Genomic DNA, 25410 nt, shown 5'->3' with positions numbered 1-25410 from the left:
ATGCAGCTCTATTGGCGGGGTCCGACCTTCTTGCAATCTCCAGTCGAAGCTTGGTCTCAGGAAATCCCACAGTTACAATTGGAAGAGCTGCCGGAAGTAAAACCAGTGTGTTTATTGACTCGTGAAGATCCTCCGGTCGAATGGTTTATTCGGTTCTCCTCCTTTCATCAGATGATCCGCGTAGTAGCTCAGGTACGTCGGTTCATTCGGTTGTGTCAAAAGAGAAAGGTTGAGTTAGGGTTTTTGAAACAATCTGAATTGGATGAGGCTATGCTCGTGATCGTTAGGAGCGCTCAAGAATGCTATTTGAGTCAGCTAGTAGTTGGCCTGCGTCGGGGGAGCCCGGTCCAGTCCAAGGCGTTAGCCCGCCTGTGCCCGTTCTTGGATTCAGACGGCATAATCCGCGTTGGCGGACGGATGCAGAACTCCAATTGGTCGGAGAAAAGAAAGCATCCTATGCTAGTCCCGAAAGAGTCTCACTTAGCGGTTCTGATTACACGTCATTGGCATCTTTATGCATGTCACGCTCGACCGCGGTTGCTCATCGCTCTCGTTCAGCAGCGATTTTGGGTCATCGGCGTTCGCCTGATAGTTCATCGGGTGATTCGCAAATGCGTGTTATGTGCGAAAATGTCGGCTAATCATCCCCAACCCATCATGGCTGCTCTGCCAGGATTCCGGGTCCGAGAAGCTCATCCGTTTTTAATAGTCGGCATAGATTACGCGGGTCCCTTACAGATGAAGGAACTCAGTCTGCGAAAGGCGCGCATCGTAAAGGTTTACATTGCGGTTTTTGTCTGTATGACCACCAAAGCGGTGCACCTAGAACCAGTGTCTGCTCTCTCGACTGAGGCCTTCTTGTTGACTCTAGATAGATTCGTTGCTCGCCGTGGCCTACCGTCGTCCATCTATTCTGATTGTGGCACCAATTTTGTTGGTGCGGCGAGGCAGCTGCGTCTTTTGGTCAACAATCCGGATAGTAGAGATCAGTTGTCAGGTCATATAGCGTGCGAATGGCATTTCAACCCTCCTGGTGCTCCCCATTTTGGAGGAATTTGGGAAGCCGCCGTTAAGTCGGCGAAGTCATTGCTTGTTCGTGCAATGGATTCCCAAATTTGGACCTTGGAAGAGTTCACAACGGTGTTGTGTAGGGTAGAGGCTGCCTTGAATTCGCGTCCCCTAGTACCAGCATCATCCGACCCAAATGATTTAGAATGTTTGACGCCCGGTCACTTTTTGATTGGTCGTCCTCTGTTGTCAATCCCAGAACCTGTTAGTACCAGTGCACAAGTGGGACTGCAGACTCGCTGGAAGCTCCTCCAGCAGTCTTTCCAGTTCTTTTGGCGACGTTGGTCTCGAGAGTATTTGAACACCCTCCAAGCTCGTGGTAGGTGGACGAAGGCTGATACCAATCTCGAAGTTGGTACCATGGTTATCGTCAAGGTTAATGACGCGCCCCCGCTATCGTGGCCATTAGGAAGAATTATTGAGGTGTATCCAGGAACCGATAAGGTGGTACGGGTAGCTAAAGTTATTACCAAACAGGGGGTGTTTACTAGACTGGTGGTGAAACTAGTACCTCTCCCCACAGATCCGTAGATATCCGTATCCCTGTTTCCTGTATCCATTTGCACTTTATGTTTGTATGTTATTGCTATGCTCATTATGTTAATAATTAATTGTCTTACCAGCCATCATCACGCTACTGGATGTTGCGTCGGCTGTTCTGCCTCGTGTACTAGGTGAGGTATGGTAATTTTTATTGTTAATCTTTTGTTATATTTTCAGGTATTAAGCTGTTATAATATTTAAAAAAAAAAAAAATGTAACTAAAGACTTTACTTGTGATATTAATTAACTTTTGTTCCTATTAAATATTGTAATGCTAGTTCAGCTATTGCTCTAGCCATTGTTAATGTTATTAAATTAATTTATTTCTTTGCAAAAAAAGACTGTTGATGATGTTGCCCCTTTGTAAAAAACTCGATCATCGCTCTGGGCTGCTCAACTGCTCCGTTCATTCTGCTCCGTTCAACTGCTCAACTGCTCCGTTCATTCTGCTCAACTGCTCCGTTCATCTGCTCAACTGCTCCGTTCATTCTGTTCAACTGCTCAACTGCTCCGTTCAACTGCTCAACTGCTCCGTTCAACTGCTCAACTGCTCCGTTCAACTGCTCAACTGCTCCGTTAAACTGCTCAACTGCTCCGTTCATTCTGCTCCGTCCAACTGCTCAACTGCTCCGTTCAACTGCTCATTCGACTGCTCCGCTCAACAGCTCAACTGCTCTGTTCAAGTGGTCACTTGCTCGGCCACCTATATCAGGACTGATCGAAGTCTGTTGCAAGTTCGCTGTACTTGCAAGGGGGAGTATGTTCGATCCGTTTGATAAGAAGCTGCCGCCGTCGGTGGTCGCGCTGTGTTGACCACCACGGTAATCGAATAGGTAATGAGTAACCATGTTCGTGGGCGCTGCGCGCCAGCAGCCGCAATGTTGGCAACACTACCGGTGACCGTTACCGGCGCTCGGCGCAGGCGAGCTCGGTCGTCCGCGTCACTCTCGTCACTCTTCGTGTTCAACGAGTACACCACAGCTCCGTGTTTGCGTTTGCTCTACTCGCTCGTCCGTCAGCCATTTTTCCCCGTTTGGAAGTGCTCCGGAAAACGTGTTCTATAGTTTTTTACATATCGTGGTTGTTCGGCCGTTCAGCTCGTGTTGCTCATTCTATTGACTGTCGTCGTCCAGTCTGTGATTCGATTGTGAATCGTAAAGCTCATAACCACCAGCTCCGTGTAGTTTTACCTACTCTCATATACTTCGCGTCCACGTGCGCAGCCGACCGCTCGTTGCTCCATGACACAACGGGGCTTCCGCTCGCATCCGTGGTCCAGTTCAGCAGCTCAGCATCTACAGTCCATCAGCTCAAGACACCAGCCAGGGAGGCAGCTCAGTCGGTGATCCCCGTTTCCCCCCCTGTATTAATATTGTAATATTGTTTCATAATTAATTACCTACTGCTCATGTGGAACAATACATGCGTCTGATAGTCAGAAATTATTGTTATTATTTAATCGCTTAATAAATTGCCTTACTCCACAATCGTCCTGAGAACCGTATGTCAAACGACAACCGCTAGGCAGGATCGTCGGCATAAACATTTGGTAGCAGAGCGTGGTTGATTGGTCCATCAACAGATCTGGTACTCAGGATACATGTGAGTAGTGCATTTTGTTTGTAGCTATAGCATATGAGTTTAAAGTGTATAAATTTATTTATCCCTTTCCTAATTCCTACCTACTTAGTGCTCTTAGCTATTAAGATTATTAGCTTTGCTGATTATTATATTATATTTGTGATTATGGGGTCTCAATATTAATATAATATATAGTGTGGGTACTTTTCAGTAGAATATAGGTATAAGAATTTAACTCAACCGACTGCTCAGTTAGTGTTACATTATTTATAATAATTAAACTTATTATTTTAGTGTTGAGTTATATTCACTGTATCCGTGTTCGTGCGGTTAGGTTGTTATTATAATTAATTCATTTAAATTTACTTTAATTACCTATTACAATAATTATTAGATAAATAATGTTATTATACCGGTGCTCCCTGGGTTGAATTTATTTATTGTTTTGTAATATTGGGTATACCTAGCTATAGGTTCTTGCTTACTGGCTGCTGGTCTAGTGAACACCTATCTTAATGATTATAGTTTATTTAATTAATTGGGTTGGTTATTATTATTTTATTGTCTGCTGTTGACAGTTGAGTCTTAACAGTAGCACTTTCACCTAGTTATTATATTTATTATATATTTGTATAGCATAAGATTTAGGTGTGCGTCGTGGGTCGTGCCATTGCTCAGGTACTGTACTATAACTTTATATAATAATATTATTACTTTATTGTTTGTATTATATTATCCTCTTTAGGGTTGCTCAACTGAGGTTTAAGGGTTATATTTTACATAATTGTTTATTTCTCTAGTTCATAGTTATTATAATCAATTTAATTATTATAACTAGTATTGCATTGTTCGGTCACACCTGGGTTTTGATTAAATTATAATAGTAGGTGCTCCCTGAGTATTTTAATTTGTCTTAACTGTCATTAGTTGTTATATTGAGTAGGAGCTAGCGTTTAATTAGTTGCTTGTCTAGTTATTGCCTACACCAACGTTCATATTATATTTTTATTAGTTGATTTGTTTATTGTTTGACGTTGTTCATCATCTGATCCGTGATTGTATTTTATCAGCTGTATAGTTAGTGTAGGTTGATGATTGCATAGGTGTTGCCTATATCAATTAAGTCTTCTGACTTTTAAGTAACCAATTTAATTGCTACTGCTTAATCATTATCATTTGGCATCGTTGCTCAACGTTTTGCATTGTGTGACTTCATATTGATTATTTTAATTGGTTGAGCTTGCTCGTGCTCTTGCATTTGATCTGTTCTGTATCATATTGACGTTCATCAACTAATCATATTCTGCTTTCATTGATTACTGTGGTTAGGCTCACCTGTGCATACTAGTGTATTAGTAACATAAAGGACGTAGAACGGGATGCTCGAGCCAAGGAGCGAACGATACTGCGTCGAGATGGTGTAGTGGCCAGGATTCGCCATATTCATCAACTGGCTACTAGTTCAGCAACTAACCAGGCTGTTCGGCCTCAGTTAGCTGTTGCTATTCAGGACCTGGATGCATTGTGGGCCAGTTTTGAGGTAGAAAATAATGATTTGTTGTCAATCCTATCTAATTTGAATTTGCTGACAGAGTTTCCAGTAGGGTTGGATGTTGAGATCCGATCGTTAGTAGTGGAAATTAAGGCTGGTGGATATCCAAATCCCACGCTACATCGGTTGCTACACTGGTTGTAGTTACGTTCTCTGTGGTTTCTGTGATGCTTCCGAGAAGGGATATGCGGCTGTAGCGTATCTCCGCGTGACTGATCCGTCCGGAGCTACGGCCACATACCTCCTGGGTGCTAAAACCAAGCTAGCCCCAATGAAGACCATGACGATACCACGACTGGAGTTAAGTGGTGCATTGCTCCTTGCATCATGGTTGGCCAGGCTCAAGCGCATTTTGGAGTTCCAGTTGGGAATTTCTGATGTCTTCGCGTGGTCTGATTCGTCCATAGTTTTATCGTGGTTGAACATCCCGCATACGTCATTCAAGACGTTCGTGTCGAACCGGATATTTCAGATCCAGTCCGCAGTACCTGGTTGCTGCTGGCAACATGTGCGTTCCGAGGATAATCCGGCTGACTGCGCGTCTCGAGGTCTCCTTCCTGACGAGCTTTAGCGATGCAAGCTCTATTGGCGGGGTCCGACCTTCTTGCAATCTCCAGTCGAAGCTTGGTCTCAGGAAATCCCACAGTTACAATTGGAAGAGCTGCCGGAAGTAAAACCAGTGTGTTTATTGACTCGTGAAGATCCTCCAGTCGAATGGTTTATTCGGTTCTCCTCCTTTCATCAGATGATCCGCGTAGTAGCTCAGGTACGTCGGTTCATTCGGTTGTGTCAAAAGAGAAAGGTTGAGTTAGGGTTTTTGAAACAATCTGAATTGGATGAGGCTATGCTCGTGATCGTTAGGAGCGCTCCGGAATGCTATTTGAGTCAGCTAGTAGTTGGCCTGCGTCGGGGGAGCCCGGTCCAGTCCAAGGCGTTAGCCCGCCTGTGCCCGTTCTTGGATTCAGACGGCATAATCCGCGTTGGCGGACGGATGCAGAACTCCAATTGGTCGGAGAGAAGAAAGCATCCTATGCTAGTCCCGAAAGAGTCTCACTTAGCGGTTCTGATTACACGTCATTGGCATCTTTATGCATGTCACGCTCGACCGCGGTTGCTCATCGCTCTCGTTCAGCAGCGATTTTGGGTCATCGGCGTTCGCCTGATAGTTCATCGGGTGATTCGCAAATGCGTGTTATGTGCGAAAATGTCGGCTAATCATCCCCAACCCATCATGGCTGCTCTGCCAGGATTCCGGGTCCGAGAAGCTCATCCGTTTTCAATAGTCGGCATAGATTACGCGGGTCCCTTACAGATGAAGGAACTCAGTCTGCGAAAGGCGCGCATCGTAAAGGTTTACATTGCGGTTTTTGTCTGTATGACCACCAAAGCGGTGCACCTAGAACCAGTGTCTGCTCTCTCGACTGAGGCCTTCTTGTTGACTCTAGATAGATTCGTTGCTCGCCGTGGCCTACCGTCGTCCATCTATTCTGATTGTGGCACCAATTTTGTTGGTGCGGCGAGGCAGCTGCGTCTTTTGGTCAACAATCCGGATAGTAGAGATCAGTTGTCAGGTCATATAGCGTGCGAATGGCATTTCAACCCTCCTGGTGCTCCCCATTTTGGAGGAATTTGGGAAGCCGCCGTTAAGTCGGCGAAGTCATTGCTTGTTCGTGCAATGGATTCCCAAATTTGGACCTTGGAAGAGTTCACAACGGTGTTGTGTAGGGTAGAGGCTGCCTTGAATTCGCGTCCCCTAGTACCAGCATCATCCGACCCAAATGATTTAGAATGTTTGACGCCCGGTCACTTTTTGATTGGTCGTCCTCTGTTGTCAATCCCAGAACCTGTTAGTACCAGTGCACAAGTGGGACTGCAGACTCGCTGGAAGCTCCTCCAGCAGTCTTTCCAGTTCTTTTGGCGACGTTGGTCTCGAGAGTATTTGAACACCCTCCAAGCTCGTGGTAGGTGGACGAAGGCTGATACCAATCTCGAAGTTGGTACCATGGTTATCGTCAAGGTTAATGACGCGCCCCCGCTATCGTGGCCATTAGGAAGAATTATTGAGGTGTATCCAGGAACCGATAAGGTGGTACGGGTAGCTAAAGTTATTACCAAACAGGGGGTGTTTACTAGACCGGTGGTGAAACTAGTACCTCTCCCCACAGATCCGTAGATATCCGTATCCCTGTTTCCTGTATCCATTTGCACTTTATGTTTGTATGTTATTGCTATGCTCATTATGTTAATAATTAATTGTCTTACCAGCCATCATCACGCCTGCTACTGGATGTTGCGTCGGCTGTTCTGCCTCGTGTACTAGGTGAGGTATGGTAATTTTTATTGTTAATCTTTTGTTATATTTTCAGGTATTAAGCTGTTATAATATTTAAAAAAAAAAAAATGTATCTAAAGACTTTACTTGTGATATTAATTAACTTTTGTTCCTATTAAATATTGTAATGCTAGTTCAGCTATTGCTCTAGCCATTGTTAATGTTATTAAATTAATTTATTTCTTTGCAAAAAAAAAAAAGACTGTTAATGATGTTGCCCCTTTGTAAAAAAAACCCGATCATCGCTCTGGGCTGCTCAACTGCTCCGTTCAACTGCTCAACCGCTCATTCAACTGCTCCGTTCAACTGCTCAACCGCTCATTCAACTGCTCCGTTCAACTGCTCAACCGCTCATTCAACTGCTCCGTTCAACTGCTCAACCGCTCATTCAACTGCTCCGTTCAACTGCTCAACCGCTCATTCAACTGCTCAACTGCTCCGTTCATTCTGCTCATCTGCTCCGTCCAACTGCTCAACCGCTCATTCAACTGCTCAACTGCTCCGTTCATTCTGCTCAACTGCTCCGTTCAACAGCTCAACTGCTCTGTTCAAGTGGTCACTTGCTCGGCCACCTATATCAGGATTGATCGAAGTCTGTTGCAAGTTCGCTGTACTTGCAAGGGGGAGTATGTTCGATCCGTTTGATAAGAAGCGGCCGCCGTCGGTGGTCGCGCTGTGTTGACCACCACGGTAATCGAATAGGTAATGAGTAACCATGTTCGTGGGCGCTGCGCGCCAGCAGCCGCAATGTTGGCAACACTACGGGTGACCGTTACCGGCGCTCGGCGCAGGCGAGCTCGGTCGTCCGCGTCACTCTCGTCACTCTTCGTGTTCAACGAGTTCAACACAGCTCCGTGTTTTTCGTCTGCTCTACTCGCTCGCTCGTCGGCCATTTTTCCCGTTTGGAAGTGCTGTGAAAAATCGTGATTTATCACCTCCGCTCTGTGTTCGCCGAGTAGCCATTTTCGTGTGGGTAACCATTTATTGACTGAAAACTCGTCCAGTCTGTGGTCCAATATCTGCATTGTGAAGTTCGTAATACCCAGCTCCGAGTAGCTTTACGTCGGGTAATATTACGCGTCCACGTGTTCGCAGTTGAACGCGCATAGCTCCATAACACGACGGTGTATACGCTCGTACCCGTGTTCCGATCCAGCAGCTCCGCAACGTCAGTACAGCAGCTCCGCATCTACTATTCATCAGCTCAAGACATCAGCCAGGGAGGCAGCTCAGTCGGTGATCCCCGTTTCCCCCCCTGTATTAATATTGTAATATTGTTTCATAATTAATTACCTACTGCTCATGTGGAACAATACATGCGTTTGATAGTCAGAAATTATTGTTATTATTTAATAGCTTTATAAATTGCCTTACTCCACAATCGTCCCGAGAACCGTATGTCAGACGACAACCGCGAGTCAGGATCGTCGGCATAAACATTTGGTAGCAGAGCGTCGGTTGATTGGTCCATCAACAGATCTGGTACTCAGGATACATGTGAGTAGTGCATTTTGTTTGTAGCTATAGCATATGAGTTTAAAGTGTATAAATTTATTTATCCCTTTCCTAATTCCTACCTACTTAGTGCTCTTAGCTATTAAGATTATTAGCTTTGCTGATTATTATATTATATTTGTGATTATGGGGTCTCAATATTAATATAATATATAGTGTGGGTACTTTTCAGTAGAATATAGGTATAAGAATTTAGCTCAACCGACTGCTCAGTTAGTGTTACATTATTTATAATAATTAAACTTATTATTTTAGTGTTGAGTTACATTCACTGTATCCGTGTTCGTGCGGTTAGGTTGTTATTATAATTAATTAATTTAAATTTACTTTAATTACCTATTACAATAATTATTAGATAAATAATGTTATTATACCGGTGCTCCCTGGGTTGAATTTATTTATTGTTTTGTAATATTGGGTATACCTAGCTATAGGTTCTTGCTTACTGGCTGCTGGTCTAGTGAACACCTATCTTAATGATTATAGTTTATTTAATTAATTGGGTTGGTTATTATTATTTTATTGTCTGCTGTTGACAGTTGAGTCTTAACAGTAGCACTTTCACCTAGTTATTATATTTATTATATATTTGTTTAGCATAAGATTTAGGTGTGCGTCGTGGGTCGTGCCATTGCTCAGGTACTGTACTATAACTTTATATAATAATATTATTACTTTATTGTTTGTATTATATTATCCTCTTTAGGGTTGCTCAACTGAGGTTTAAGGGTTATATTTTACATAATTGTTTATTTCTCTAGTTCATAGTTATTATAATCAATTTAATTATTATAACTAGTATTGCATTGTTCGGTCACACCTGGGTTTTGATTAAATTATAATAGTAGGTGCTCCCTGAATATTTTAATTTGTCTTAACTGTCATTAGTTGTTATATTGAGTGGGAGCTAGCGTTTAATTAGTTGCTTGTCTAGTTATTGCCTACACCAACGTTCATATTATATTTTTATTAGTTGATTTGTTTATTGTTTGACGTTGTTCATCGTCTGATCTGTGATTGTATTTTATCAGCTGTATAGTTAGTGTAGGTTGATGATTGCATAGGTGTTGCCTATATCAATTAAATCTTCTGACTTTTAAGTAACCAATTTAATTGCTACTGCTTAATCATTATCATTTGGCATCGTTGCTCAACGTTTTGCATTGTGTGACTTCATATTGATTATTTTAATTGGTTGAGCTTGCTCGTGCTCTTGCATTTGATCTGTTCTGTATCATATTGACGTTCAACAACTAATCATATTCTGCTTTGATTGATTACTGTGGTTAGGCTCACCTGTGCATACTAGTGTATTAGTAACATGGGTGACGTAGAACGGGATACTCGAGCCAAGGAGCGAACGATACTGCGTCGAGATGGTGTCGTGGCCAGGATTCACCATATTCATCAACTGGCTACTAATTTAGCAACTAACCAGGCTGTTCGGCCTCAGTTAGCTGTTGCTATTCAGGACCTGGATGCATTGTGGGCCAGTTTTGAGGTAGAAAATAATGATTTGTTGTCAATCCTATCTAATTTGAATTTGCTGACAGAGTTTCCAGTAGGGTTGGATGTTGAGATCCGTTCGTTAGTAGTGGAAATTAAGGCTGTGTGGAATGAAGCGCAACCGGCTTTAGGTGTGAGCGTTGGTACCGTTCAGCGAGTGACGTATGAGACCACTGGTGACAATTCGAGTACTTCTGCTGGGTCGGGAGGCCGTAAATACACGGAAAATAATCAAACGGACCGTCAGATTGCGGAATTCTTGTGTCAAGTTACGGACCGTCAGATTACGGAAAAAAAAATAGCGCGAACCGTCAGATTACGGACCGTTAAATACCGGAATTAAAAAATGTACGGACCGTAATATGACGGAAAACCTTAATATCACGGACCGTAATATGACGGAAAGTAAATGCATGGACAGTAATATGACGAACTGTCACATTACGGAAACTGAAAAGCTAGTAACTTTTTTTTTGTAATTTGGTTGGTACCACCGGTTTAGATGGAAACTCGGCAAACAGCACAAGATGGCGTGTCGTGTCGATCAAAAAAAGTGTTCAGCTTTTTTTAACCAAAAATACTCTTTATTTTAAAACAGCATTATCAGATGTTTCGCTCTTGTGGCTACATTGTGTTTTCCTGTTTTCGCCTCAATATTGTAAAACAGTTTGTTAGGCTTCGTGGAGATGATTCATTTTCTCATGGCTAAATGCCTAAATAACTATTTAGCCGTTCATCATTTCCTAATGTTGTTTGGTTGTCATGTGAATATATTATTTTCATGGGAAAAAAGGAACAAAGATGCCCAAACTTGATAAAATTATAGGTACGTAATAGGAAGTAAGTGCCTAATGTAATATTACAGGTTGGTAATTAAATATTATATACATAAATTGATTAAATAGTCTTGTAAAAGGAACTTTTGAAAAGTATTCAAGTACAGATACAGATAGGTACTTGTTTTGGAATTTAAATACTCTATAAAAAAAGTATTTGAGTACAATATTACAAATACCTACTTTGAAAAAGTAGCTTCTTAACAAAACTGTTTTTAAATATATTATTACAGTATTACTATCTAATACATTTATTGAATTTAAACAATTATATTAACTGTAACTCGCTTCTTCTATCCGTTTTGAAACTATTGTTGTATACAGTATACGCACTTTTCAGTTGTATACTTCTTCCTCTAATTATTTGACTAAAATCCCAAGAATTAACCAGTTTCAATTTAATTTTCAAATGTAGATAGAAACATCATATTGTAGTACCTTTGTCCTCAACAACCATACATTAATCGGTTTCTGATCTGACTCAGATGTACTAGGCTACACCAAATATAAACAATCAATTCAATAGGTTAAAAACCCTTTATTAAAATATTTTAAAAAACACACACAAATAGATAAAAACAATCCAACGTACCACGACTGCCCTTCTTTCTTATTTCTTTTGCCTTATATGTAGTTTACAATTTAGCTGTCTCAGCACTACCATTTCCTTCACAGTCCTACATAACAAATATGCTTTTTGCCTTGTTTATAGTTGTCACCTATTATTAAACTATTCTATAAGTAAAGTGTACCTATGACTATTGACTGTAGAAATATATTTATATAACTGAAGTTGGGTGAAAACCTATGAAATAAATAAAAATAATATTTAGAAATTAAATTAAGTGGTTTTTAATGAAATAGTAACAATACTTTATTCGTATAGTGAAATACTAAACTGTTACCTAATTCTTAAATAAATTAGGAAATCAGAAAAATATGTTACCTAAATAATGGACAAACTAATTTCATATTATTTTCTGGAGAGGAACATCTTCAGACTTTCTTATAATAATTAATAAACTTCAGTTTTAATTATAAATTATCATTTATTTTTAAAAGAATTAAAATAAAATACTTAAGAAAAAAACACCCGTTGAAAAATTACATTTTCTGCTCTGCACATCGGGCATACAGAGTTTTGTTGTTCCAACTGCCTTACACACCCATCACACACCCATGCGTGACCACATGGTAATACTATGTATTGCTGTTCGCTTTCAGCTAGAGACACTACCAAGCATGTCATACACAAATTTCTATTGTCTGGCGGCTGAGGTACATTTGGTGAATCTGGAGGGTTCATAATTGGCGGTGAACCTGGTGCATTATAAAACGGTTGATTCAGATCCAATTGCAAGTCATTATTTTCCATTGGCTGTGGATCAATAACATTGGGAATGTGATCTGGTACTGGAACTTCATCTGCTGGAACATTGTGGTCTGATTCAGCATCAACATCAGCATTGTGCATTCTCAAAGCCCAGGTTCGCTGCCTTAATTCATATGCTGCGCTGGTATACGAACAACGCAGAAGAAATTGCCATATGGATATTTGTCCTAATTGGTATTGCTCTGTAGCATATTTGATCCTGTGAGAGTTAGCCAAAAACTTGGTCCTCACATGCCTAGTGGGACGTAAGTGGTTCAAAATTTGCTGATTGACCAAATGATAACTGGTACTCAAAGAAGTTAAAGCGTCTATTCAAAAATTACAAAATAAAATAGGTAGGTATTACTGTTTTTGGTACCTATTAATTTTTAGCTAACTAGGTACCTTTTCAATTATTATTTGAGACTCATTATATTAGGTTTTACAGTGAGTTTTACTTAAGTAACTATGAAAACATTTTTTTTTTTTCATTTAAGAAGATTAAATTTAATTTCATAATTATAAATAAATATTGGAACCGCCACAACCTCTCATAAAAATATATTAATTTTATTATAATTATGTATTGAAGTATTTTCTTTAATATGCAAAATTATAAAATTGTAATAATGTATAAAATTAATTAGGTACCAATTTTGTATTAGTACCTATTTATAACAGACAAATTATATATTAATAAATAATGTAAAAAGTTTCTAAATTAGAACTTGGCTTGAATAAATTTAAATGATTTTTTTCTAACTGGCATATGGCCTTTAATGTAGTAATTTGTTCCATAGTTCCAAAACCTTGAGTCTACTATCTATACCTCTAAGCTCTAACACAACTTGATGTAATTTTGTTGTATTGTACTTATGCATTGGTACATTTGTTACCTACCTAGAAATACCCATAAGCTTGGATGCGCAACAGAGAACTTTAATCTTAAGGCATTATGAAAACTCTCAATGTTATTATTTGTCCGACGAGGCAGTCCATGAACAGACACAACTTGTGGACCAATACTTCTTAACCAATATCTTAAAAGAAAAATGTCAATTATGTTATTGGGTACATATTTTATATTTAAATTTCTAATACCTAATAGCTAAAATACAATATAATTTTTATTTTAATAGTATTAATAATTAACAGTCTTTATTAATAGTTATTTAAAATGTTTTAGGTTTTAAGTTAATTAGTAGAATACCTTTCATAATAACTTAGCAATCTCTCCAAGTGGACATCATGATTTCGTGCAAATGCTCTTATTAATAAATATCCGTTCTCCATATCTCTAGCTGGCAATAATGGAAGGGACATAAGGAGTTTCAATACCTTACGGGCATTATCATTAGTATTTAGATGATGTAAGTATCCTAAACTGTTCATTTTTCTCCATACAGCCTACAAAATTATACAAAACCATTAACAAGAATACTGTATAATATCATTGATTGTGTTTGTTTGATTATTTATTTTTACTTGGTTATGATGAAACCAGCAACCGGCGTAACGGGCCCCTGGAAATGATGAAATCAAAACATCCCTCAGAGCCACCTCATAGTCAGTGATAATGACTTCAACCGTTAAGTTTGGTAAAAGATTATCTTTTACAAATCGCATAACACAGTCATATGAATTCCGTGACTTACTTTCCATAAGAATATAAACAATAGGTATGGACTGCAAATATTTAAGTGAGAATTTAAAATGAATAAATCTTATTGTATGTTACAACTATTTAAATTGGTGCCTATTTTCATAAGTATATTAAATTAAATAATATTACATATTATTATTAATATCTTACATGGTTTTCGATCATACAATGTATGGTTAGTAATTGGTATCCCATGTTACTAGGTACAACCTTGAATGTGGCATCCGCATGTAACTCTGTCACACCATGTTGCAGAACATTAGCAATTAAATTCATGCATCCAAAAATGATGCTACTTCTTCCATCCACATCTCTAACACATCCTCTAAAAAAAGGAGATTCGCAACAAGAAAACCGATTTAGCTGGCCATTGTCAAATAGAGTTGCCAAATCTAACAGCGAGTTGGGCAATCTAGGCAATGATCTTCTTCGGGCATGTCGCATTAGAGATTCGGCAGTTGACCATGGGTACAACCCTGCTGCTACTACGTGTCTAATAAAATATTAAATTCAGATATTAATTTCTGATAGGCCTCTACAAGATATTCTTTAGATTATAAAACGTTTTACCTTCTAGATTCCTCATCATATAAACTCCTTAACGAGATATTCTCAGTAGATGCCCTTCTTTTCAAAATGTCACAAAAATTATGAACCAGTTGCTGAGAGATATTTTGCTCACTAACATGGCCCTCATGTGGTTTTATTATCACTACAGTTCCGTTTCTCAGCTTCTTAATTGATCCCGGACAAAAATAAGTACTAGCTTTACTGCATTTATAATAACTGAAAAAAATAAGCTAACTTTACCGTATATCTATTTGTAATCCTAGTAAACTTTTAAAAATAAACTGTATTAAATATTTTCAAATAATAATTATATATTATATTTAATTGTATTAAGTTCATCATATGTGTACTTCTAGATATTAAAAGAAAGTCTTTCTGAATTATTTGTTAATTTTTGTTATTTGTCAAAATTCTAACTTCCTACACTTATTTTTATAGATTCTGAGAGGAGCTAAAAAATGTATTGATTTTACAATGTTGTGAGTTTTTTTTTCCTGTCAGTCAGCAACATTTTAGATTGTAAGCCATTCTTCAATTTTTGATATTAGCATCTTTTCTGATAGAAAAATGAACCTAGTTGGTACTTTGGGAGGTCCAAATAGTTTTTCATCAATGAATATTAGATTTGTTTTTATAATTCAAAAATGAATAATCCCAGATACTTGAAATTGATTATAATATTATATAATATATTATTATTATTATTATAGTATATTTTATTATTATTCTTCATTTTATTTTTCTTTATTATTCCTACCTATTATTATTGACATAATTATTGCGTTTCATTTTTTTTGTCATACCCTCAGTAAAGAATTTTCACTTAACCCTTTAGGCATAGGATCTATAATTCCCACCTAAGAAAAAAAATTCCTACGCCTTATGTGCAAAGGTAATATTTTTCCCACTTATTTGAAAAAAAACCGTTATTTTTTCTTTATAATGATAGTATAAATTACAAATATTTTATAACATTTTGAATAGAATAAATTGATAACTTAGAAGTGGGAAATTATCATCCCATTGCCCACAGTTAATACCACGGATATAGATACTATGGTTGAACAACGAGCAATAATATGACGGCGCCAAATGTTCTTATCAAGTTACATAAATACATAAATAGTATCCATACAAAAAAAGTCGCGACATACTAGCGCTCCACCGTGGGTAGGTAGCCCGGCTTGGTTACCGTAACTTAATAGTAGTTATAGAGGGCGCTAGTAAAACGCGACTTTTCGTCAGGATTGATAAGAACATTCGGCGCCGCTCAGCGCTTTGATCCAATATGGGCCGTCGTGCAACCATAGTATCTATATCCGTGGTTGATACCAATTTTTTTCCCTCCAATATTTTTTCTATCAAAATAATTATTATTTTTAATTTTATTAAATAAACTGATATATTTACAATCTCTTTGACTTCTTTATTATAATCAATATAATTTGCCGCGTATTTCTATGTTATCATGAAGGCCATGTGCCAAATTTTTACGGAGTTATCAAACAACAATTAAAATGTGATCTTGTTTTTGACTTATAAGCTTATATATTCAACTTAACGCCATTAATCGAATTTTTGGTGAATATCTTTAAAGTAAGTACTTAATTAAACACCATTTTATACTCTTTTCAAAAGTCTATTAACATTTTTTTATTAAATGCCCACTTAGAAAATATTTGCTATCTTTCTTGGAATATTTACATTTTTTATGACAAATTTTAAATGAATATAAATATATATTTTAGATGTCTTCCAAATTAACTGATGAAGAAATTTTACTTGAATTAAATACAATAAGTGATTTTATGGCCTTCGATTCGGATGAAGGAGGTGATAGTGATGCAGAAGACGATATTTTATACCCATCTTTAGTTGATAGTCATCAAACAAATTCTAGTCAAAAAAACTCATTCTGGAGTTTGAAAACAAGATCTTCAGGTAAATTATTTGATTCATTATATTAAATTTTATTTAAAAATTATCTTCAATACTTACAGGTGTAAGTACCACAGTATATACTACAATAATTGATTTAAATAATAGCAATAGTCAACAACAAAATAAAGAAATATGACAACTGGTATAAAATGTATACAACTGGTAATTATAAAATAGGCTATACTAGGCCTTCCTATATAATTATTATTTTTATTTTAGATATTTTTAATGATAATAATTATTGCATTGACAATGAAAAAGAAAAATTAACTGAAAATTCAACAAATATAATTGTAAATTCTTACAATGAATGTGAAGAAAAGCAATCTTCATCCAATGGTAAATATTTCAAAAGTACCTATAAGACAATTTTTTTTAACAATACATTTTTTTAAACTTCTTTAGAATCTCAAAATAATGTGTTTATTGGTATTGAAGACTTATCAAGTGATGATGAAGAAATAGATGACACAGACAAGGACAAAGATTGTACACCTACCTTATTAGAATGCAATGAATCACTTGAAGACTTCCCCCTTGATTTGGACCTTTTTCTCAACGATGAAAATATTTTAAATGACGATGATATTACAGACAATCCACCTAATATATCAGATTTTAATTTTGAAAAAGCAGGATGTTCTCCAGAAAAATATAAATTGACCCGTTTTAGAGAAGTGCATGGTTCAGGTAATAAAAATATTTATAAAATGTGTCCCATACAGATTTTTGATATGATTATGGGTAATATGTATCAAAAAATTGTATTTGAATCAAATTTATATGCTGAACAACATAATATATCATTAAACACCAACATTGAAGAATTAAAAGCTTTTCTGGGGTTACTGATATATATGGGTTATCATGAGCTACCAGGTATTAGGCTGTATTGGTCAAATGATCCAAATTTTTATTGTGATCGAGTTGCAAAAGTAATGCCAGTTAAACGATTTTTAAAACTACTTCGCTGTATTCATCTTAATGACAATTCAAAAATGCCACAAAGACAGTCTCAAGAGTTTGACAAGCTTTTTAAAATTCGTCCCATGCTATCTCATTTACAAGAAAAATATAAAACTATGTACAAGCCTTCAAGACACCTTGCTGTGGATGAAAGTATGGTTGCTTTTAAAGGTCGTTCATCAATGAAGCAATTTATGCCATTAAAACCAATAAAACGAGGCTTTAAAGTTTGGGCTTTGGCTGATTCTCAGAGTGGATTTTTGTTAAACTTTGACGTGTATACCGGGAAAAAATCAGACGGTAATGTTGAATATGGTTTGGGAGAAAATGTTGTTATTTCGCTAACCGATACGTTAAAAAATAAATTTTATTGTATTTATTTTGACAATTTTTTTACAAGTATACCACTCATATCTAAACTTTTAAATGATGGTTTATTTGCTTGTGGCACTTTTAGAGTGAATAAAAAATTTTACCCTAAACATTTAATGAAAAGTGATAACAAATATATGCCTGGTGACATAGAGTATGCACAATCAAAAGACATCAGTGTGATGAGATGGAAAGACAGGGGAGCAAAACCAGTTACATTAATTAGTAATATGCATAATGCATCAGAGTCTACTATAGTCAACAGAAAAAATAAAAAAGGAGAGAAAATTGCAGTGAAATGTCCTGTAGGTATAACTGATTACAACAAGCATATGGGTGGTGTGGACAAATTTGACCAATATATGGCTAATTATTCAATATCCCAAAAGTCTCGTCGTTGGTGGTTGAAGTTATTTTATTACATGATTGATACTGCTGTTGTAAATTCATTTATTTTATACAAAGAAAGTTGCAATACAATGAAAAAAAAATATATTAATCATTTGGAATTCAGATCAAGACTTACTGATGAGCTTATAAGTGATTTTAGTTCTAGAAAAAAACAGACTTCATCACCTCAAGATAGAATTATAAAAAAAAAAATTAAAATGTCCATCATAAGTCCATCATTTAAAAATGTAGAACATTTACCAAAATTTATAAGTAATTATAGGCGTTGTAAAATGTGTAGTACTAAAAAAAATGAAAAAATTGTTTTGAATCATATCACAAACAATAACATATCAAAACACATTACATATATTTATTTGTATGTAATTTTAGTATTATTACATAAAACTACTACCAGGAACTTAAATACTTTTTATTTTTTTTAACTATTTTGTTTTTATTTATATTATATATAATTTTATAAAGTTGAGTTTGTTTATTTAATTTTAGTATTATTACATACAACTACTACCAGGAACTTAAAGACTTTTTAATTTTTTAACTATTTTGTTTTTATTTCTTATATATAGTTATTTATATTATATTAAATATAATTTTAATAAAGTTGAGTTTGTTTATTTAATTTTAGTATTATTACATACAACTACTATACCAGGAACTTAAATACTTTTTAAGTTTTTAACTATTTTGTTTTTATTTCTTGCATATATTTATTTATATTATATTATATATAATTTTAATAAAGTGGAGTTGGTTTTTTTATATTATTTTTGGAGAATTATATTTATTAATATTCAAAATTCTTCAGTTTTTAAAAGACTATTGTTTTTTTATTTTTATGAAATAAAAACTGGGTATATTTTCTTAGGTGGGAAATACATAGCCATTGCCCATTGCAGTTTTTATATACCGTAGAAGGGCATTGGGATACTATTTTCCCACCACTTTTCCAACTATGCAAAGCATATTAACATTTTTCCAATATTTTTCCCAAAATCCAAGAACTCTATACCATATGTAGGTATACTAATTTTCAGAATCATTAAATGTTTTATTACGTTCTGCCCTATAAAGGGTTAAAAAAAAAGAAATTTGAGAACTATTCATATCAATATTTTTTAACTCAGCTAGAGAGTCAAAACAAAAATCAAAATTAGGTATATATAAAAAAAAATGTGTGACTATGTATTTTCGATATTTTTTATTTGTCATATGAAAAACTTATTAGAAATCTTTATTACATTTTCAAACTTTTTCACCCAACGAATAAAATTTTATTGACGTTTTTAGAAAAAAAAAAACTAAAATAATTAGAAATTGAAAATGCCTGTAAACAGCTCAAAACTAGTAAAAATATTTTGAAAATGTTATGGTGTACCTATAGAAAATGCTAATTATTTAAACATCTACAGTCATTTGTTCAGGACTGATACCACCAGCCAAAACCGATTTTGCGAAGAAGTTCCCGTTTTTCCTTAATTGTTTCTTTTTTGTTTTTCCCGCCGCTATTGAAAACTCCCGAGAAATATTTACTTTTGACCCCTTAAAGTACCAACTAGATACACTATCAAAAACGATGCTTTGAAGAAAATATAAACATTTTTACGTCCTAAAAAATGGTGATGGACGCAAAAAAAACGCTCTATATCGCTCTGCTCAGAATCTAAAAAAATTTGTGTAAAAAAAGATATTTTTATATAAGTATTTTTTTAGAGATTGCAGCAACATTTTAAGTTGTTAAATCCGGAACGAGTTCCTATATACCTAGTAGGTATATTTATTGATATTATTAAATAACAGATTACTTACGTGATTCCGTTCTTGACGCTATTATTCCTGTATGTGAATCCTTGGAAATACATTTTTTATTTTAATGATTTAAAACACAGTCAAACTTAAATAGAAAATATTCAAAGTAACCACAGCACAACAAAATATTAATAAACTTGAGGATCGAAAAATTGTAGGTACATCCGTCGTGGAACGAGGAAGTTTCAAAAGTCAATAACGATTAGCGGGATATATTTGTTGAGAATGTCAAGACCCCCACATTTTGACGAAAATATCATTATTAACCATTATTGGTTTTAAATAATAGCGAATTATTATTTAATTAAATGTGTTATATATATTATAACGTCTAGACTATAAGGTATATATTATAATATAATAGACTATAAAGTTTATATTATATAATTATTAGTAATTGCCGGGATACCCTCATCAAAATCTTGAATTTCGCGGAACTAGACATCGTGAAGTAAGATGGTTACTAGGAAATATAAACGATTGCGACTTTAAGTGTAAACGGTTTCAAAATTAGCATAATTATGAAATTTATATAATAGATATTGTTGTGTATTTTATTTAAATCCATTCACACCATCTATTAAAATAAATATGTTTGGTAATCAAACGTCAGTCATTTTTTGTCATTACTCGTATACCCACTTTAAAGTTTAAATACGCCTTCCTTTATAAGTATAATCAATTGAATTACCATATTGCAGCTTCTTGTATAAATTATTTCAATTCTGAAGTTAGTGATGGTTTATACTTTATAACTTAAAAGTTATAAATCAGTGAATAATGGAAATCGTATGAAAAAATATTAATTAAAATTAATGATATTAAGGCAAAGACAGCAAATACAAAAAAATTACAAATTTATAAAAAAATGTTCTTGTAGTTAATAATTATTTTAAGTTTTATAAAATTGTATAGGTACCTACCTCAAAATACAATTTTGCACACCTCGCCAAACACGAGAAAACGCAATTTTCCCATGTTCGGCCTGTGGTACAACTTTACTCCGGCACTGCCTTTGCCGAATATTGAACAAAATACAATTTTCAATGATGCAATATTATGTAGGTACCTACTTTATTCTGTACAATTTTGTACACCTTCCCGAACACTAATTTTTAGGATTTTAATATAAGTATATTATTGAATATAACTATATAAGTGTAAACTAGGATAAGGTATACCTACATTAATTAGAAGGAACATAAAACAATATTACCAATAGCCAATAGGTAGATAATATTTTAAGTTTAACACCTAAGTTAATTTATTATCATCTAAAGAAATGCCTTAAAAATAAATATAAATTAACAAGCAAAAGAAATTGATTTGTTTCGAATCTAAAAACTGAAACATAAATGAGTGCATATTATTCATTGTTTCAATTGTTAAAAGTATTAATCATACTATTATGGGTAGTTAATATTACATTTTCTGAGCTGGCATAAGACCATTAACTGCAAAATAATTAGTGTGAATTGGCAGGTAACTTAAAAAAATTAGTTTATTTTAGAGTTGGGTGACACTGCGACAGATGGTACGAAAATTGGGTGTATTTTAAAATTTTAAATGTGTAAGATATTCACGTGTAATAAATAGGTGTCCATGCCTATATCGGTTCTCATAAATTAATGAACACATTTAGATGATAAATATTTAAAAAATCAGTGTAACATATTATTGTAATAAAAATTGTGATTCACTATTATATTATAGTAATAATTTTACTATATTAATATTTTTAAATTAAATATTCAAGCAATGTATGAATATCACAAATAATGAATAGAATGCTTATATGTTGCTTGAATATTAAAATATTAAAAAATCGCCAATACTTAACCACAGACCACGTTTTTACTTAAAATTATGATAATAGGTAATTCATTCTAATTTCAAAACTAACACTAAAATATTGAAACTAGTGAATGAAAATTTGCTATGACGTGCGTATGTAAGGAGACAACAAATGCGTGCCGGGTAACGTCCTTTTAAAAGTTAAAACAGTCAAAACGAATTAATAATTAATATTTTAAGATATTTAAATTAGTAAAAAGAGATGCACGATGATTACATTTTAGTAAAATAAAAAATTGTTTATTTCAAAAAGTCTAATATATATACTATGAAAATAAATTCCTTACAGATTTATGTAGACTTATTGTATTGATTTATGTAGACTTATTACATTGAAACATCAATATTTGATCGATATCTGTCAATAAATCTAGCTTTACTTTTGTCATTCTTAACATGCTATCCCACGCAAATCCTGGTGTTGTGTAATACCACAGATAATTTATAATTATACATATAATATTATTATTATATTATTATTATTATTATACATATAATTTATAATTTTTTAAAGAAATGTCTCTAAAATATTCCATTATATCTGTGTGTAATTCATCGATCTTATTAGGTATATAAACTATTAAAATGGTGTATTCACGAAGATTTTGTATATTAAATACTTCCCAAATTTTTCGTGAGTTTTCATACTCCTCTATCGTTATATTTTTATCAGTGAGAGAACTATACAATTTTTCTATAGGGGGTAAACATGTTTCATTAAATTTTTCTTCACAATCCATATACTCATAAGATAAGCTAACTTTCTAGTAACTAAATTTAAATGCTCTTCAGGAAAATATTTACTAAGTTCTTTAAATTTAAGTTTTTCAAGATTATTTGTTAATTTGTCTAAAGAACTTGGTAAAAATTTAAATGAATCAATAAATCTTAATTCAATTTTTAATATTGTTGGTTCACCATTGATAACTTTTGTACGTTCTATAATTTTTGAAAAAGAAATATATTTTTTTTTCATTATTTGGAATTAACTTTATATCATTATTATCGTTACCAAATTGTTTTATAAATAGATGAGCATCATATATAGCCCGAAAGATTATATAACTTTTTCGAGAACATAACTTTGATTTCGAGGCTTGACTGCGTTGAATCTTGAAGACTTTAAGTCGATACGACCAATATTGAATGATTTAGGTTTTCTCGATGTATTACGATTATGAAAAAACCAAAACCTTTAAAAAAAATACTATCTTTTTGAAACCTTCGAGGATCGACGCAGGAGTATCTATAGACCAGTTCCCGGTTTTTTAAAAGTTTCTTAACTCAATTATTATGGGGGTAAACGTTGAGTTCAAAATTTGAATTTTTCAAAAAAAAAATTGGCGGGAAATTTTGTTTTGCCAATTTCTCAAACTTAAATTCGATACGAGGCTTTTTTGAGAACAGCAATTTGATCTATAAGTGTCACTGCGTTGAACCTTGAAAGTTTCAAGACGATACGACCAATACCAAAGAACTAGTACTTAAAAATTTACATTCAGCAGTTCCAATTTTATGTTGTTAGCTCAAATATATATATTAGAGTGAATTGACCTATTATTTTAAAAGTTTTAATATTTTATTCTTATATACCTATCGATTTACATTAATAAATAATAAGCTGAACGCCTACAAAAATAAATGTGAAAAGAAAGATCAAAAAAATTATTACTTAAAACGTTAAACAGACGTATACCATAAGGGAAACGTCTAGTTATACGAATAATCACGTAATACGTTTTCAACTTTTTTCTTCTCCGATTACGGGTGAAATAATGGTTGTACGTACTTCGACCATAGACCCTTTCTGAATCCTCGTACACTAAAAAACTAGGATTTTGAGTTTTGTAGTGATCGATCAAATGTATGTTTTGCATACATGTACATTAACCTCTTACCCATCCATGGGTTAACCCACCAGGCCACCCACCCCAATTTATAGATGGGACACTTGACCCAAAAATTCTGCATCAGTTTGCACCTACCTATACACCTAATATTATATATATTAGAGATGTCTCATTCACAACATTCCACTTCAGATATTTCTGAAACTTCATATACAAAAACTTACTATTTTATAAAACTAAATTACAAATTACAAAATTTAATAAATAGATATAACAAATAAAACATTGAAAAAACAAACAAACAATTTTGTATATTTTGAAGTTAATATTTGTTCTATAATTTAACTCTACTTTAGGGGATTGAAATTGTTCTTATTAATAGATACAATAAAATAAAATAAAAAACTGTTAAAATGTAATTTAAGAAACATATTTACATTTTGCTAATATGTACCTACTAAAATAAAAATGTTGAATTTGTACTTCATTGTTAATGTAGTCTTTTAAAGTATGTGTTAAAATATTTCCTTATTTACATGAAAAAAACATATAGCCATAAGGATAGTATTATTTAAACATTTTTAATTAATCAAAAGTTCATATATATTATCTATTTAGAACTTAGAATATAAAATAATAACTGTAAATAATTTATTAAAACAATTAAATGCTGAAGATTTCATTTACAAATATACTAAATTATCTGATTTAATAATCAATGAAAAATATAAAATTACTACATTTAAAAAAAATAACTAATAAATATGGCGATAAAATATCTGTTTTATTAGACAATAACTATACATTATTGCTACCAAATAGATTTATTAATAGTATTTCTAAGCAAGATATGGACACATAGGTATAATGTTGAACTGTATATATGATATATAAAGGTAAAAAAAATCTTAATAATGGAATATCAATACATTTGATAGAATTTGAATAACTTGTTAACAAATTTTTCTTAATAAATGAAATTAATTAAAATAAAAAATGGATATATTTATTTAGAACATTATATACATAATGAAGATCAAAATATGTCCATAGGACTTTATGCTATATCATTTAACAATTCTAATAATTTAATTAAAATAGATAATGACTGTCAAATAACAATCAACAATAAATTAATTAACATAAAAAATGGAAAATATACTAAAGAACAACTAAATAAATTAATCAATCCAAATAAAGCTATCAAAATATTAGTATTATGATGATTTTCAATGTAATAAGTTTTATAATTATAACTAGGACTCGGATTTATATGTATTTATTTAACCAAAATATGTATTTATACAACAAAAATATGTACATAAATATGTGCTTAAAAATGTATAATATGTATATCAAAAAATAATAATAATAATAATAAATAATAGAATGAAATGTAATAAAAAAATAAATAGTTATCTAACTATCTAATTATCTTGATAACAGTTAATAATAACATGCATTTTTAAATTTCGAATTAGAAAGATCGCCGATTCTGTCATAAAATTGCTTTATATCGACTGAAAGATCTCTCAACTTCGACTATTGGATAATATTGGATGTTGACTATGTCTGAACTCTGAAGGAGAAAGGTTAGGTTAAAATATGTAAAATATAATATAGTTCATGTCATCGGAAATTCCGTGAAACGAATTCATCACTTACCTAA

The 25410-nt window shown here is 33.8% G+C and overlaps 6 protein-coding genes across 7 annotated transcripts; 5 read left to right on the top strand and 1 right to left on the bottom strand.

The window, feature by feature from the left end:
* LOC103307750 lies at positions 1-1599 on the top strand. The gene has a single exon (XM_008180019.1). It carries the CDS (start codon positions 1-3, stop codon positions 1597-1599), a length of 1599 nt encoding a protein of 532 aa, XP_008178241.1.
* An 848-nt stretch (positions 1600-2447) lies between these two features.
* On the top strand, positions 2448-6917 carry LOC103307749. Its single transcript, XM_008180018.1, has 5 exons — positions 2448-2625; positions 2709-2953; positions 4541-4818; positions 4889-5292; positions 5362-6917. The coding sequence occupies exons 1-5, from the start codon at positions 2448-2450 to the stop codon at positions 6915-6917; spliced, it is 2661 nt and encodes an 886-aa protein (XP_008178240.1).
* Positions 6918-7158: 241 nt separating this feature from the next.
* LOC107882347 lies at positions 7159-8412 on the top strand. The gene is made up of 2 exons (XM_016800577.2): positions 7159-8107; positions 8172-8412. Exon 1 carries the CDS (start codon positions 7285-7287, stop codon positions 7756-7758), a length of 474 nt encoding a protein of 157 aa, XP_016656066.1. The 5' UTR covers positions 7159-7284; the 3' UTR covers positions 7759-8107; positions 8172-8412.
* Positions 8413-9461: 1049 nt separating this feature from the next.
* Positions 9462-12661, top strand: LOC115034771. 2 transcript variants are annotated; one of them, XM_029492201.1, is made up of 2 exons: positions 9462-10923; positions 12158-12661. In XM_029492201.1, the coding sequence occupies exon 1, from the start codon at positions 9913-9915 to the stop codon at positions 10438-10440; it is 528 nt and encodes a 175-aa protein (XP_029348061.1). In that variant the 5' UTR covers positions 9462-9912; the 3' UTR covers positions 10441-10923; positions 12158-12661. The 2 variants fall into 2 exon arrangements, with proteins under 2 accessions (XP_029348061.1, XP_029348062.1); XM_029492202.1 differs by having other exon boundaries at positions 9462-10937.
* LOC103307748 lies at positions 11569-15235 on the bottom strand. Its single transcript, XM_029492203.1, has 6 exons — positions 14119-15235; positions 13791-13991; positions 13516-13712; positions 13206-13345; positions 12042-12634; positions 11569-11610 (listed from the first exon to the last, which is right to left on the bottom strand). The coding sequence occupies exons 1-6, from the start codon at positions 14410-14412 to the stop codon at positions 11569-11571; spliced, it is 1467 nt and encodes a 488-aa protein (XP_029348063.1). The 5' UTR covers positions 14413-15235.
* Positions 15236-16785: 1550 nt separating this feature from the next.
* LOC115034772 (piggyBac transposable element-derived protein 4-like) lies at positions 16786-18257 on the top strand (the record flags this gene model as incomplete). The annotated part of the gene is made up of 4 exons (XM_029492204.1): positions 16786-16801; positions 16885-17169; positions 17305-17722; positions 17846-18257. Coding segments are annotated over exons 1-4 (1131 nt in total), but the record flags the coding sequence as incomplete, so codon positions are not given.
* Positions 18258-25410: the final 7153 nt, after the last annotated feature.

The sequence above is a fragment of the Acyrthosiphon pisum genome, unplaced genomic scaffold (assembly GCF_005508785.2).
Source record: "Acyrthosiphon pisum isolate AL4f unplaced genomic scaffold, pea_aphid_22Mar2018_4r6ur Scaffold_21015;HRSCAF=22801, whole genome shotgun sequence".
Classification (NCBI taxonomy): domain Eukaryota; kingdom Metazoa; phylum Arthropoda; class Insecta; order Hemiptera; family Aphididae; genus Acyrthosiphon; species Acyrthosiphon pisum.
The sequence above is the reverse complement of the archived record's forward strand: the minus strand, read 5'-3'. Positions and strand labels throughout refer to the sequence as shown.

What these genes read in the sequence shown, in the direction of transcription:
- LOC103307750 (XM_008180019.1), top strand. Translation starts at nt 1, where the DNA reads ATGCAGCTCTATTGGCGGGGTCCGACCTTCTTGCAATCTCCAGTCGAA.
- LOC107882347 (XM_016800577.2), top strand. Translation starts at nt 7,285, where the DNA reads ATGATGTTGCCCCTTTGTAAAAAAAACCCGATCATCGCTCTGGGCTGC.
- LOC115034771 (XM_029492201.1), top strand. Translation starts at nt 9,913, where the DNA reads ATGGGTGACGTAGAACGGGATACTCGAGCCAAGGAGCGAACGATACTG.
- LOC103307749 (XM_008180018.1), top strand. Translation starts at nt 2,448, where the DNA reads ATGAGTAACCATGTTCGTGGGCGCTGCGCGCCAGCAGCCGCAATGTTG. An exon ending in TTTGCTCTACTCGCTCGTCC is followed by an intron (nt 2,626 to 2,708) that starts GTCAGCCATTTT and finishes TCGGCCGTTCAG; the next exon opens with CTCGTGTTGCTCATTCTATT. An exon ending in CCAGGGAGGCAGCTCAGTCG is followed by an intron (nt 2,954 to 4,540) that starts GTGATCCCCGTT and finishes TGTGCATACTAG; the next exon opens with TGTATTAGTAACATAAAGGA.
- LOC103307748 (XM_029492203.1), bottom strand. Translation starts at nt 14,412, where the DNA reads ATGCGACATGCCCGAAGAAGATCATTGCCTAGATTGCCCAACTCGCTG. An exon ending in ATTGTATGATCGAAAACCAT is followed by an intron (nt 13,992 to 14,118) that starts GTAAGATATTAA and finishes AAATATTTGCAG; the next exon opens with TCCATACCTATTGTTTATAT. An exon ending in CGATGTGCAGAGCAGAAAAT is followed by an intron (nt 11,611 to 12,041) that starts GTAATTTTTCAA and finishes TTTGTTATGTAG; the next exon opens with GACTGTGAAGGAAATGGTAG.